The 16182-nt window shown below is 35.2% G+C and overlaps 1 protein-coding gene across 1 annotated transcript in view; it reads right to left on the bottom strand.

Moving 5' to 3' along the window:
- Positions 1–8614: 8614 nt before the first annotated feature.
- CLEC4A (C-type lectin domain family 4 member A) overlaps positions 8615–16182 on the bottom strand; it is a 39978-nt gene continuing 32410 nt past the window's right edge. Inside the window, exons 4-6 of the mRNA XM_058558868.1 lie at positions 12552–12703; positions 11297–11412; positions 8615–10241 (exon numbers count right to left, since the gene is read on the bottom strand). Of these exons, the coding sequence (XP_058414851.1) occupies positions 10100–10241; positions 11297–11412; positions 12552–12703 (410 nt within the window). The 3' untranslated portion in view covers positions 8615–10099. The remainder of the gene's footprint in view (positions 10242–11296; positions 11413–12551; positions 12704–16182) is intronic.

Raw genomic sequence — 16182 nt, 5'->3', positions numbered from 1 at the left:
TGAGGTTAGATATGATATCAAAAACATAAAATGAGGGAGGAGGGGAGTTAAAGAGTAGAGCTTTCAGACAGATGTCAAACTAAAGAGACCATCAATTCTGTATAGAAGAAGAAAGGAACAGAGAAGGACTACTAAAACACTGAGAAAAAAAGTTAAAAAATGGCAGTAAGTACATACTTATCAATAGCTACTTTAAACGTCAATGGACTAAATTCCCCAATTAAAAGGCATAGGGTGGCTGAATGGATAAAACACCAAGACCCATATATATGTTGCATACAAGAGACACACTTCAGACCTAAAGACACTCACAAACTGAAAGTGAAGGGATGGAAAAAGATACTCCACGCAAATGGCAATGAAAAGAAAGCTGGGGTAGCAGTACTCATATCAGACAAAATAGACTTTAAAACAAAAACTGTAAAAAGAGACAAAGAAGGGCATTACATAATGATCAAGGGAACAATCCAACAAGAGGGTATAACACTTGTAAATATCTACGCACCCAATGTAGGGGCACCTAAATATATAAAGCAATTATTAACAGACATAAAAAGAGAAATAGACAGTAACACAATAATAGTAGGGGACTTTAACGCTTCACTTACACCAATGGATAGATCGTTCAAACAGAAGATCAATAAGGAAACATTGGCGTTAAATGACACACTAGAACAGATGGACCTAGTAGATATATACAGAGCATTCCATCCAAAAACCGAAGAATACACGTTCTTTTCAAACGCATATGGAACATTCTCCAGGATTGATAACATATTAGGCCACAAAACGAGTCTCCAAATATTTAAGAAGATTTAAATAATACCAAGCATATTTTCTGACCACAATGGTATGAAACTAGAAATCAAATATAGGAAGAAAATCAGAAAAGCCACAAATACATGGAGATTAAACAAAATGCTACTGAACAACGACTGGGTCAACGAAGAAATCAAAGAAGAAATCAAAAAATACCTGGAGACAAATGAAAATGAAAATACGACATGCCAGAATTTATGGGATACAGAAAATGCTGTTCTAAGAGGGAAGATTATAGCAATACAGGTCTATCTCAACAAACAAGAAAAATCTCAAATAAACATTCTAACAATGCACCTAAAGGAACTGGAAAAATAAGAACAAACAAAGCCCAAAATCAGTAGAAGAAGAGAAATCATAAAAATCAGAGCAGAAATAAATGAAATAGAGACCAAAAAAACAATAGAAAAAATTAATAAAACCAAGAGCTGGTTCTTTGAAAAGATAAACAAAATTGACAAACCTTTAGCTAGATTCACCAAGAAAAAAAGAGAGAAGGCACAAATAAGTAAAATTAGAAATGAAAGAGGAGAAATTACAACAGACACCTCAGAAATACAAAAGATTATAAGAGAATACTATGAAAAGCTATATGCCAACCAGTTCAACAATCTGGAAGAAATGGATAAATTCTTAGAATCATACAACCTTCCAAAACTGGATCAAGAAGAAGTAGAGAATTTGAATAGACCAATCACCAGGAAGGAGATCAAAACAGTAATCACAAACCTCCCCAAAAATAAAAGTCCAGGACCAGATGGCTTCCCTGGTGAATTCTACCAAACATTCAAAGAAGACTTAACACCTATCCTTCTCAAACTCTTCCAAAAAATTGAGGAGGGGGGGAAGCTCCCTAACTCATTCTACGAAGCCGACATTACCCTGATACCAAAACCAGACAAGGACAACACGAAAAAGGAAAATACAGGCCAATATCACTGATGAACATCGATGCAAAAATCCTCAACAAAATACTAGCAAATCGCATACAACAATACGTTAAAAAGATTATACACCATGATCAAGTGGGATTTATTCCAGGGATGCAGGGATGGTTCAACATTCGCAAATCAATCAACGTAATACACCACATTAATAAAATGAAGAAGAAAAAATCACATGATTATCTCAATAGATGCAGAGAAAGCATTTGACAAGATACAGCATCCATTTATGATAAAAACTCTGAATAAAATGGGGATAGAAGGAAAGCACCTCAACATAATAAAGGCCATATATGATAAACCCACAGCTAATATCATCCTCAATGGTGAAAAGCTGAAAGCTATCCATCTGAGAACAGGAACCAGACAAGGATGCCTACTGTCACCACTCCTATTTAACATAGAACTGGAAGTCCTAGCCAGAGCAATCAGGCAAGAAAAAGAAATAAAAGGGATCCAAATTGGAAAGGAAGAAGTGAAACTCTCATTATTTGCAGATGACATGATTTTATATATAGAAAACCCTAAAGAATCCACCAGAAAACTTTTAGAAGTAATAAACGAATATGGTAAAGTTGCAGGATACAAAATCAACATACAAAAATCTGTTGCATTTCTATAAACTAACAATGAAGTAGCAGAAAGAGAAATTAAGAATACAATCCCATTTACAATTGCAACAAAAAGAATAAATGACCTAGGAATAAACTTAACCAAAGAGGTGAAAGAGCTATACACAGAAAACTATAAAATATTGCTGAAAGAAATTGAAGAAGACACAAAGAAATGGAAAGATATTCTGTGCTCTTGGATTGGAAGAATTAACGTGGTTAAGACATCCATACTTCCTAAAGTCATCTATAGATTCAATGCAATCCCTATCAAAGTTCCAACAACATTTTTCACAGAAATAGAACAAAGAATCCTAAAATTTATATGGAACAACAAAAGACCCGAATAGCTAAAGGAATCCTGAGAAAAAAGGACAAAGCTGGACGTATCACACTCCCTGATTTCAAAATATACTACAAAGCTATAGTAACCAAAACAACATGGTACTGGCACAAAAACAGACACACAGATCAATGGAATAGAATTGAAAGCCCAGAAATAAACCCACACATCTATGGACAGCTAATCTTTGACAAAGAAGCCAAGAACATACAATGGGGAAAAGAAAGTCTCTTCAACAAATGGTGTTGGGAAAACTGGATAGCCATATGCAAAAGAATGAAGGTAGACCCTTATCTTACACCATACACAAAAAGTAACTCTAAATGGGTTAAAGACTTGAATGTAAGACCTGAAACTATGAAATTTCTAGAAGAAAACATAGGCAGTACACTCGTCGACATCGGTCTTAGCAACATATTTTCAAGCACCATGTCTGACCAGGCAAGAGAAACAATAGAAAAAATAAACAAATGGGACTACATCAAACTAAAAATCTTCTGCACAGCAAAGGAAACCATCAACAAAACGAAAAGACAACCTAACAATTGGGAGAAGATATTTGCTAACCATACATCTGATAAGGGCTTAATCTCCAAAATATATAAAGAACTCATGCATCTTACCAACAAAAAAACTAACAACCCAATTAAAAAATGGGCAAAAGACCTGAACAGACATTTCTCCAAAGAAGATATACAGATGGCCAACAGACACATGAAAAGATGTTTAAAATCATTAACTATCAGGGAAATGCAAATCAAAACTACAATGAGATATCACCTCACGCCCGTCAGAATGGCTATAATTAACAAAACAGAAAACAACATGTGTTGGAGAGGATGTGGAGAGAAGGGAACTCTCGTACACTGCTGGTGGGAGTGCAAACTGGTGCAGCCACTATGGAAAACAGTATGGAGATTCCTCAAAAAATCAAGGATAGAACTACCATATGATCCAGCTATTCCACTGCTGGGTATTTATCCAAAGAACTTGAAAACACCAATGCGTAAAGATACATGCACTCCTGTGTTCATTGCAGCATTATTCACAATAGCCAAGACTTGGAAGCAACCTAAGTGCCCATCAAGGGCCAAATGGATAAAGAAGATGTGGCATTCACAATGGAATACTACTCAGCCATAAGAAACTATGAAATCCAGCCATTTGTGACAACATGGATGGAAATTGAGGGTATTATGCAAAGTGAAATAAGTCAGAGGGAGAAGGTCAAATACCGTATGATTTCCTTCATTAAGTAGTAGATAATAACAACAATAAACAAAGACATAGAGACAGAGATTGGATTGATGGTTACCAGAGGGGAAGAGGGGAGGTAGGAAGGCTAAAGGGATAATTCGGCCCACGTGTGTGGTGATGGATTGTAATTAGTATTTGGGTGGTGAACATGATGTAATCTATGCAGAAATAGAAGTATAATGATGTACACGTCAAATTTATACAACGTTATAAACCAATGTTACTGCAATAAACAAAAAATTTAAAAAAATAAAACTATACAAGAAGGGCAAATTAAATCCAATGTAAGCAGAAGAAAATAAATAATAAAAATTAGAATAGAATCAATGAAATTGAAAACAGAAAAACAATAAAGTCAATGAAAACAAAAGTTGGTTCTTTGAAAATATCAATAAAATTGATAACCTCCTAGCCAGGCTAACCAAAAAAATGAAGAAGAGACAGAAATTACTAATATCAGAAGTGAAAAAGAAGTTATAAAAGGAGTTATCACTAATGACACTCATACATTAAAAAGATAATAAAGTAATATTATGGACAACTCTATGTCCACAAATTTGATTACATATTTAAATGAACGAATTCCTTAAAAGATACAATCTACCAAAACTCATGCAAGGAGAAATAGATCATCTGAATAGGCTAGGAAAACTCAATATTATTAAGATGTCAGTTCCTCCCAACTTGAGCCCTAGATTCAACACAATCCCAATGAAAACCCAAGCAAGCTGATTGGTGCTTATCAATATATTGATTTAAAAGTTTATATGGAAATGCAAAAGATCTAGAAAAGCTAACATAATATTGAAGAAGTACAAAGATGGGGGACTGACACTGCTCAATTTTAAGTCTCATTATAATAAAGTTACAGTAATCAAGGCTGTGATGTATTGGTGAAAGAAAAGACAAATAAATCAAGGACAGAACAGAGATCCCAGAAATAGACATGCACAAATATGGTCAACTGATCTTTGACGAAGGAGCAAAGGCACTCCAATGGAGAAAGTGTAGCCCTTTCAACAAATGGTGCTAGAACAACTGGACGTCCACATGCAAAAAAATGAATCTAGACACAGACTTTATACCTTCAGAAAAGTTAACTCGAAATGGAATATAGACCTAAAAATAAAACACAAAACTGTAAAACTTCTGGAATATAGCATGGGAGAAAATCTAGATGGCTTTGAGTTTGACAATGAATTTTTAGATACAACACTGAAAGTATGACCCATGAAAAAATTTTGATAAGATGGAACTCATTAAAATTAAAAACTTCTGCTCTGTGAAAGGCACTGCTAAAAGAATGAAAAAACAAGTTACAGACTGGGAAAAAATATTTGCAAACCACACATGTGATAAAGAAGTTGTATTCAAATTTACAAAGAACTCTTAAAATTCACAATAAGAAAACAAACAACCCAATTAAACATGAGCAAAAGATCTAAACAGACACCTCACCAAAGAAGATATATAGATGTAGGTGTGTGAAAAGATTTTCAACATCATTTGTCATTAGTGAATTGCAAATTAAAACAAGATACCACACCACACCTATTAGAATGGCTAAATCCAAACACTGACAATATCAAATGCTGATGAGGATGTGGAGCAACAGGAAGACTCATTCACTGTTGGTGAGAATGCAAAATAAGATAGCCACTATGAAAGATAATTTGGCAGTTTCTTACAAAGCTAAGCACAGTCTTACCATATAATTCAGCAATCGTGCTCCTAGGTATTTACCCAAATGAGCTGAATACATGTCCACACAAAAACGTGCACATGAATCTTTATAGCAGCTTTATTCATAACTGTCAAAAGTTGGAAACAATCGAGATGTCCCTCAATAGGTGAATAAATAAACTGTGGTACATCCATAAAATGGAATATTTTCTGCAATAAAAATAAATGAGCTACCAAGCCACAAAAAGACATGGAGGAACCTTAAAGGCATATTGCTAAGTGAAATAAGCCAGTCTGAAAACGCTACATGATTCCAACTATGTGACAATTTGGAAAAGGTAAAACTATAGAAAATGAAAAGACCAGTGGTTGCCAGGGCTCATGGCAGAGAAGGAAAGGAATGAATAGGTGGAACACCAGGGATTTTTAGGGCAGTGAAACTATTCTTTATGTAATGGTGGATACATTTCATTCCTAGGTCTATATCCAAGAGAAATAAAAGCACGTCTGCAAAAGGACATATAAAAAATGCTTATAGCAGCTTTGTTCATAATAGCTAAAACCTAGAAAGAACTCAAAGATTCAAACCAAAAAGAGAATGGATAACAAATTAAGATACACTTGTAAATGGAATACAATTCAACAATAAAATTGAACGTATTGCTGAAAAAATACAAAATCTTTGATGAATGTCACAAACATATTGAGCAAAGGAAGGTAGGAAAAAAGAATACATTGTTATTCCTTTTATATGAAATCTTAAAGCTGGCAAAACAAATAAATGTTGGTAGAAATCAGATCACTACTTTCCTAAAGTAGGGGTACAAGGAAACGTTCTACAATGATGAAAATGTTTGTTATATTCATTGGTATTCTTGGGGAGGAAAAGGTTTTCCTCTACCCTTCTAGGTTCTTCTGGCTGGTTTAAGAATTAAATTGACATGAGACCAATTAACAGGAAAAAATCAAATTTAATTTCATACATACGAGGGCTCCATAAGAATATGAGGTCCAAAGAAGTGACCAAAGCAGGCAGCTTTTATACCTTTTAGACACAGAAACAATAAATTTGTGAAGAGTTGACAAGAAAAAGAAGTTTGTGCTTAGGTAGTAAATTAGAGGTTTGTGTAAATAAACAAGGTTTGTTTGACAGCCTTCTCAGCCCCAAATTCCGTATCTCTGGTGAGAAGGACGTTACTATTTCTCCTGGTACAGGAAGGATACCTTTTACACAGGAGATTTATTTCCTGCTTTCAGGAGGACAGAAAAGGGTCAGAGAGATCTTTTTGCATTGGCTGTTTCTCAAGCAACTTTAATTCAAAATAATCAATATGCCAAAATGGCATATTTGGGGGTAGCCTGCCCTAAGCCCCATCAGCATGGTGGTTACAGATTTGTATACATTTGTCAAATCATTTGAAAAATCATTCAACTGATCTGAAAATGTTAGCTTTTTACTGTACATAAATTAAACTTCAATAAAGTTTGGTCACTAAAAATAACATGCTTTCTTTTATCAGTCAAGATTTAATTGGACTTAAATAATTAGAAAATTTATTAGCTTTTATTATTAGAAACTCAGAGTAGAATGTGCTTCAGGAATAGTTGATTCAGTGGTTCAACAATACCCTTAAGAAACTAGGGTATTTCCATCGCTCTACTCTGCTATCTACAATGTTCCTGTCATCCGAAAGCTAGTTTCCCACATGGTCACAGAATGACTATCAGTAGCAAGCAGGACTATATATTTCTCTGTTCATATTCACTGGGAGAGGAAGATTAGCTCCTTGATTCCTCTGAAAATGAGGAGGAGCAATTCATGACATGCAATTTGTGCCTATTGCTAAACTAACCTCTAGGGTGAATGTTTGGATTGCCTTGGATTAATCAGTATCCACCCATGGAGCAGAAGTGAGGTCAGCATCCCAAGGCACCTTGGCTGCATGAAGGAAAGTGACTCTCTAAACAACATTGAAGTTTTGTTTGTAAAGAAGAAGGGATAAGTAGACCAACAATATGCACCACAGTCCTAAATACTGGGTTTTTATTGTAAAATCCCATTTGCAACAATTTTAACTGCTGCAGAGCATTTCATTGTGCGAACAGAATATGATTAATTTAATCAAACCCTTATACCAAACATTTAATACAGCTGAATTGTCACATTATTTCTTCTATCCTTGAGTCATTGAATTCACCTTTGACAAAGTGTGCACCATTGATGATTTCTATGTTGGCAAAGACAGAACTATTAATCCACATTTCAGTATTAAGATCATCTTAACAAAATTAACATAAACAGGCCCTGAAGAGTTGTTAGCTGTCAAGATCTTCTCATCTTCAGCGAAATCATCCAGGTTGATCATTTTAATTCCAATGCGTAAAAATGTTTTCCGCAGTACTGGACATTCCACAGAGTTCCTGCTTTCTCTTTCATTTACTAAGTGGCAGGTGGACCAAAAGAGCTTGAAGCATTGGTAGATTTATTTGTTTATATGTTTGTTTTCAATAGTAACTATAAAAATGAATATAGAGCCTAAAATTCTAAGATATATTTTATTTGTTAAATATATCTGCCAAATAAACCAACACATAAACATACTTTCTTCAAATAGTTCTGTATGTAGCCTGTCTTTTTCTTCTATTTTAAAGAGGACATTTACCTAAACTTTCATCAAGCATTTTTAGACCCATCTTCTAGAATAGTGACCTCAAAACAATTTTTGATTGCATATCCTTGATAGTAGAAAAAAAATTTAGTATACACACACTTAATATTGAATATTTATTTATTTAAAAACCACACACCTATGACATAATATAATATGCCCCCTATATAAGAATAGGAATTAAATGATATAAAAAATTAACACTTTAATTTTGCATATTATTCACTGATGGTAAAATTAATCTACTCTCAACTTTTAAATTATTACTAACCTTTTTAGAGACAGCACTATGATTGAATATATTTTATTATTTTGCAGAAACTTGACTCAAAACTGTAATACAATTCATAGGTGTTTCAGTTATACGTTGCTGAATAATAAGCTACCTCAAAACTTAACGACTTGAAACAATTTTATTATTTTTCACAATTCTTTCTATTAATTGGATACACACAATCTTGATTTAATGGTGCTCTAGGGAAAATTAAAGAAAATAAGTTCTGAACCACATTCATAAAATGTAAGGGAAGAGAAAAGTTCCAGCACTGACTAATATCACCATTCTCTATTTCACTCCAGTTCAAGCACACTGTCTATTCTGAAAATCAAAGGCATTTAGTGAAGTGGCTCTTTTTGCCCTTCCTTCATTCCATCCCCATATTATTGAAATAATAGTGGGAAAAGCTCATTGTAAATAAAGTTCCCCCAGAATTATTATATAAGTTGCTCTCTGGGAAGTACACTGGTAAATTCTACCTATAGTGGATAAGATCAGATCTGTATAAAAATAACTCATCTTTAGATATAGTCAGGAAATAAGTGGCAAATATAATTACTCAGTTGCATCAAGATAATCAGGGCAAAATCTCAGGTCCCATTGAGATAGCCATGGAGAGAATCAGCTTTATAATAATCAATTATAATTCCCATACTAAGGCAATGAATTACAGGTTTTATTGTAAATATGACATATTTTATACTGTAGTAGAAAGAAAATGATCTGTAAGAACTTTAGTAAAAACGGAAATGCAAATAAACCAGGGGCCATTTGAGTGGCAGCCTACACATAGAAACTATAAAACTGAAGCAAAGAAAAAAATTACCAGAATACTTGATGAATATAAATCTATGTCAACTGACCAGTAATAATTTCTAATTCTAATTCTCTAATTCTAAACTTCTAATGCTCAATCTCTGATTTCCCTTTGCCTTGTACCCTGATGTTAAATGACAGCCCAAGAATGAACAGAGAATGTTACAAAGCCCAAACAATCTACTGGGCCAAAGCTGGAACTTCTCTTCCATTGATGTGTATTATATTCCAACTGCTACGTTATATGCTTTCAATTAAAGGTAATTAATCTGCCTGAGAAGAATGTAAAGTAATGGTTGGGACTGTTTTGCTTTTGATCAATCCATAAAAGAAAAATTCAGACAGATGGAGAAACCACATCATATAATTATATCCATATCTAACCCCTTAGCAATCAGACAAAAATTAGGAGATGAGGCTCATGTTCCCTTCATTTAGTCTCCAACACGGCTCTCCAGTATACTCTCTGCACATGGAAAATGCTCAATATATGTTCATTTCATGAAAGAATAAATGATTGAATGTGTGCAATGATTCTATAAGTAGAATAGGTGACAGCCTACTGAAAAATTCTATGGAGTTCCCTTTTACAAGACTTACACATGAATAGAAAAAGCACATTAGCTATCTCTATAATGGTGGCTACCAATTGAACCGCATGTTCATGAAGAATGTTCCATTCATATGTAGATCTTCATTGTCTTGCAAATTGCGAACTGAGCTTGATCACAATAGATGTTATTCCAGCCCCAACGATTTGACAAATGACTTAGCATAGCACAACGCTCACTAGGATTATTGGGTTCACCTGGATGCCAGAATCTGAAAGGGAGAAAAAGATGAGGATGTTTCTTCAAACAGTGCTTTGAAGAGGGTTAGACAGAGAGGGAGGGGGCTGGGGTTGAACTGTATGGAAGTCAGAGTCAGACATACCCAAATCATTCTTTCTCCACTTCCCATGAAGTTTTTCCTCCATCTGTATCTCTGCCATCTCCCTTGAAAACTGTGCTTATATCACCCAGTATTGTGACATCTTACTGCATTAAACATTCTCCCAGCAGATAGCCCAGAGGCTCTCTTCTATCTGTGCATATTTATGTCCTGTTCCCAGGGGACTGTCAGTCCACAGGCTCCCTTAAATGATGTAAAAATTTCACTCTCGTCTCAACTATCAATGTAGTTTGTTTCCTTTTTTATGCACTGCTTTTGGAGTCTGAAGAACTAGTTAAAATCTCTGAATCTGCTACTATCACTGTTATCTTGGGCAAGTAATTTAATTTCCCTGATTCTCATTTTCCACAACTAAAAAATAGAGACAGGAGTAATATCCCCATAAATTTCACACAGTTGATATAAGGATCAAAGATAGTAATGTACTAAAATGTACTAATGTACTTAACAGTTTTAAAAAATCTACATAAATATGATAATATAAGTATCACAATTTACATAAATATGATAAGTATCAGAATTTAGCTTATTTGCTTTATGAGATATTAAATCTTAATAATCAGTTATTATCTTAACTGATATGAATTTTTCTTATATTTAGAGACAGAAAGGTAGTGGTTAAAAGCACAGACTTTGGTGTCAGATAGACCTGGGTCTGAGGACCACTGTTGCCACTAGATAACATTTGCTGAGTTATCAAACTCTCTAAATTGAATTTCTTCATCTCTACAGTGGAAAAAACGATAATGTGTGCCTCATAGAGTTCTTGTGATGATTCAGTGAGATAATAAGTGAAATTATTTAACCTAGTACCCAAGAGTTAAAAGAAGAGTGAGTTATTTTATTTTAATAGCTGATAGTTGGAACACCCTAAAATCCCCGCATGAACCAGGACTGAGGATCCCTTTATCTGACTCTATACTCACGCGAGACTTTCGTTGTATGGAGTCTGATCAACCCACTGCCAATGTTTCTTCCCCTCTGGGTCTGACAGCCCTATATAATAACTATTTTTCCTATCCAGCTTCTGGGTGACAAAATCCTGTGGGGAGAAAAGAAAGGAGTTATAGCCTTTAGAGTATTCAGGTAGAATTGAGTTCTTCATGGCCTTAGGGAGAAGAAAAGGAGAGGATCCAAGAAGAGTCACATGGGGGCCCTGCCCAGAAGCCTAGGTCTTTTCTGGCTGAGCAATGCAGGATCAAAGGCATCACCTGTGAGCATGATGTTTGTCTCAGTCTGTTAGGTTGCTATAACAAAATGCCACAGACCTGGTAGCTTATAAACAACAGAAATTTATTTCTCACAGTTCTTGAGGATGTACTGAGTAGTACCTACTGAGTAGATCAGGGTACTAGCATGGTCAGGTGAAGGCTCTCCTCCTGGTTCATAGACAGTGCCTTCTTGATGTGTCTTCGCATGGTAGAAGGGGCAAGGCAGCTGTGTAGGGTCTTTTTTGTAAGAATACTAATCCCCATCATGAGGGCTCCACCCTCATGACCTAAGCACCTCCCAAAGGCCCTACTTCCTAATACCATCACCTTTAGGGGTTACAATTTCAATATATGAATTTGGAGGGGACAGAAACATTCAGTATATGGCAATGTTCTATACATATGGAAGTCATTTCTCCCTATGAGTATAACGAATTGTCATCTCAGACTCACTTCCTCTCTTATCTTCAAGAGATGGTATTCTTCAAAGCTATGCATAAGAAAATTTTTGCAGATTAAATCATTTTCCTTTCATAACTTTGAAGATTCTTTAACTGCGTTTCTGATTGTTGATTGTGACTCTTCATGATTGAACCTTATGTCTCTATTTGATTTAATACCCCTTCTTTGCTAAATAGTTAATAATTTATAACACATTCACATTTAAAAATAATTTATAATAATTTGAAAAATAGTAAACTGATATTTCAGATTGAAATATTTTCATCCTTCCACTCAAACCTCACATAATATATTTTAAATGCCCCAATTTATTTGGGGGGAGGTTAGTTTTACAGAAGCAGGAAGAAGCTATGGAATGTACAGACTTAAGTAGCCTTTCCTCTCTGTTTTATTGAAAGCCTTCTGCCATAGCACCAATACCCCAAAACAATGAAAACTTCCTCCTTAGACAAGAGAGGTGCCCAAAGACCAGGCAGGACTCCTGACTCCATCATTGATTAGAAAGTACCTTGTCATCCTTGGTGTTCATCACCAGCAGGTGAGCATGCATTTCTGAGCAGTGCTTCTCACTCTCATTCCAATTTCTGGCTTTAGAAGGAACAATATAGCAGTAAGATCCAAATGATGTCCAATCCTTTGGGCAGCAGCTCCAGACTTGCGCTGCATTGATAGAAGGCCATATAGAAAAGTAATTTTTAAAGTGTGTGTATTACTAAAATTAAAGACCAAGGGAGATCACATGGAAACCAGAACTTCCATCTTCACCCAGAGGTAAGAAGGAGTCCCTGCCCACCAGGTGTCAAGGAGGTCAAGTCTACATATGTCAGGCAGTAACAAGACAGAGCCTCCTTTTTCTTGCCAGAATGGTATTAGGAAAAGCCAACTGAAACAGAAGGTTTATATAAGATCCAGATCTTAGAATGTAATACAGAAATGTCCAGGTTTCAATGGAAAATCACTGACCATACCAAAAAAAATAAAGTTATCAAAATTAATTAAAAATAAATAAATACAGGGGCCAGCCTAGCAAGGCATAGCAGTTAAGTTCGCACATTCCACTATAGTGGCCTGGGGTTCACCAGTTCAGATTCTTGGTGCAGACCTACTCACTGCTCATCAAGCCATGCTGAGGTCACATCCCACATAGAAGAACTAGAAGGACCTACAACTATGTACTGGAGCTTTAGGGAGAAAAAAGAAAAAGAGGAAGATTGGCAACAGATGTTAGCTCAGGGCCAATATTCCTCAGAAAATAAATAAATAAATACATGCTAATACTAAGATAAAAGAAATATTAGAATTATCTCACAGAGATATTTTTAAAAAAACATGAGAAAGATGCTTCAACAAGAAAGTACAAACATGTTTGAATCAAATGAAAAAATAGAAAGCCTCAGCAAGGAAATAGAAAATCTCAGCAAACAAGATATAAAAAAGAACCAAATGGAATTTTATAATTGAAATACACAAAAACCAAAATAAAAAGCTCAGTGGATGGGCTCAACAGCAGAATTGAGAAGACAGAGAAATCAGTGTTTTAAATGCCAGAAAGTTATTTTGTGAATATCAGCAAACTGAGTCTAAAGTTTATACAGAAAGGCAAAAGATCTAGAATAGCCAAAACAATATTGAAGGAGAAGAACAAAGTTGGAGGGCTGACACTACCTGACTTTAAGACTTACTATAAAGCTACAATAATCAAGAGAGCATGGTATGGGCAAAAGAACAGAAAAATCGATCAAAGGAATGGAATAGAGATTCCAGAGATAGAATGGCATAAATATAGCCAACTGACCTTTAATAAAGGAACAAAGGCAATACAATGGAAAAAAGATAGTCTTTCAAAAAATAGTGCTGGAACAACAGGACATTCACTTACAAAAAAAAAAGAAAGAATCTGCACACAGATCACACACGCTTCACAAAAACTAACTCAAAGTGGATCATTGACCTAAATTTAAAATGTTAAACTAAAAACCCCTAGAAGATGACATAGGGGAAAATTGAGTCGAGCTTGGGTTTGGTGATGACTTCTTAGATATAACACCAAAGACATGATCTATAAAAGGAAGAACTGATAACACGGACTTCATTAAAATTAAAAAGTTTTGCTTTGTGAGAGACATGGTCAAAACCATGAAATGACAAGCCACAGGCTAGGAGAAAATGTTTGCAAAAGACACATCTGAATGAGGACTATTATTCAAAATACACAAAGAACTCTTAAAACTCAACAAGAAGAAAACAACAACCTGATTTAAAATGGGCCAAAGACCTTAACAGATACCTCATCAAAGAAGACCTACAGTTACATTTCCATGTTATCAGGGAAATGTAAATTAAAACGATAATAAAATACCACTGCACACCTATTAGAATGAACAAAAGTCTGGAACACTGACAATACCAAATGCTGGCAAGGATGTAGAGCAATAGAAACTCTCATTCATTGCTGGTGGGAATGCAAAATAGTAAAGGCACTTTGGAAGGCAGTGTTGTAGTTTCTTACAAGACTAAAATACTCTTACCACATAATCCAATATTCACACTCCTTGGTATTTACCCCAAGGAGTTGAAAACTTATGTCCACACAAGAACCTGAACAGGGATGTTTACAGCAACTTTATTCATAATTTGCAAAACTTGGAAGCAGCCAAGATGTCCTTTAGTAGGTGAATGGATAAACTGTGGTACATCCAGACAATGGAATATTATTCAGCACTAAAAAGAAATGAGCTATCAAGCCACAAAAAGACACGGAGGAAACTTAAATGTATGTTACTAAATGAAAGAAGCCAAATTGAAAAGCCTACATACAGTATGAGCCCAATTAAATGACATTCTGGAAAAGGCAAAACTATAGAGACAATAAAAATCTTGTAACAGTACAGGCCATCATATAAGAAAATCCACTTAGTGCAGAAAACTGTTGATTCAAGTACTTTAAATCTGCTCATTTCCAAGCCAACATTCCACTCTGCCCTCAGAAGCCCACAGCCTGTTATCAGCAATCTTCATCTCTTTGCTCTAAATGAAAGTTGTTTTACTCACCCTCTCCAGTTATTCTCTTTCTCCCATCTATTAAGCCCTCTCTAGTCAGGCTTTCAAACCCTTAACTCCACCTCTAGTCAAAGTCACTGAAGACATCCTTATTGCCAAATCCTTTTTCAATTCTCTTCCACATCCAGTTTGATCTCATTATTGAGATCAATTGACACAGAAGATGACTTAATTCTTCTTGAAACATTTTCTTCTCTTGGCCTTCAGTATATCATTCTCTTTTACTTCAAGTTCTATGTGTACGGCTCTTACCCCTTAATATCCTTTATAAGTTCCTCCTTATCTCCATGAACTCAAATAGTGGACTTTTCACCGTCTACTTTCACTGTCACTCTTCAAGTGATCTAATCTAATCTTCAGCTTTACATACTCTAATCTTCAGATTCTTATGCCCAATAACTTCTCAACATTCCCACTTAAACATAGTAAGCAGCTCCAATTTTATATTTTCCAAAGAGAACATCTGATGCCTCACAAAATAAAAAACTTTTGCCCTTTCCATCGTCTTCCTTATCTTAACAGTTAGCAATTCATTTTTCTAGTTTCTCAGGCCAAGGAATCTTTCTTGTACACCTCATATTCAAACTATCAACAACTTTTTTATTGGCTCTACCTAAAAATTATATACAGAATCCCACCATATCATCCACCATTGTCCAATTTCTAGCCATCACATTTCTCATTATGTTATTGAAATAGCTTTCTTGTCTCCCAGTTTCTACCTTTGCTATGCTAAGGTCTATTCTCCACTCATCCAGCAAGAATGAGCCCTCAAAAATGAAAATGAAATTATGCCACTCACATGTTCAAATGCACTCAATGTAAGCCAAAATTCCTACCATGGCACAAGTGATCTCTGCTAACTTTCTGACTTCATCTCCTCTTATTCACACCATCCCTGGCTGACTGGCCAACTTGTTTCATAAGCATTCTATATATATTCCTGTCAGAAGACCTTGACACTACCTCCTTCCCTTGCTTGAGATGCTGATTTCCTAAGATATTCATGGCTTGCTTCCTCACTTCCTTCATATCTCTGCTCAGTGTCTCCTTTTCTTAGAATCTTCCCTAATAATTCT

This window comes from Diceros bicornis, chromosome 17 (genome assembly GCF_020826845.1).
Source record: "Diceros bicornis minor isolate mBicDic1 chromosome 17, mDicBic1.mat.cur, whole genome shotgun sequence".
Lineage (NCBI taxonomy): Eukaryota > Metazoa > Chordata > Mammalia > Perissodactyla > Rhinocerotidae > Diceros > Diceros bicornis.
This window is presented reverse-complemented; position numbering and strand designations above follow the sequence as displayed.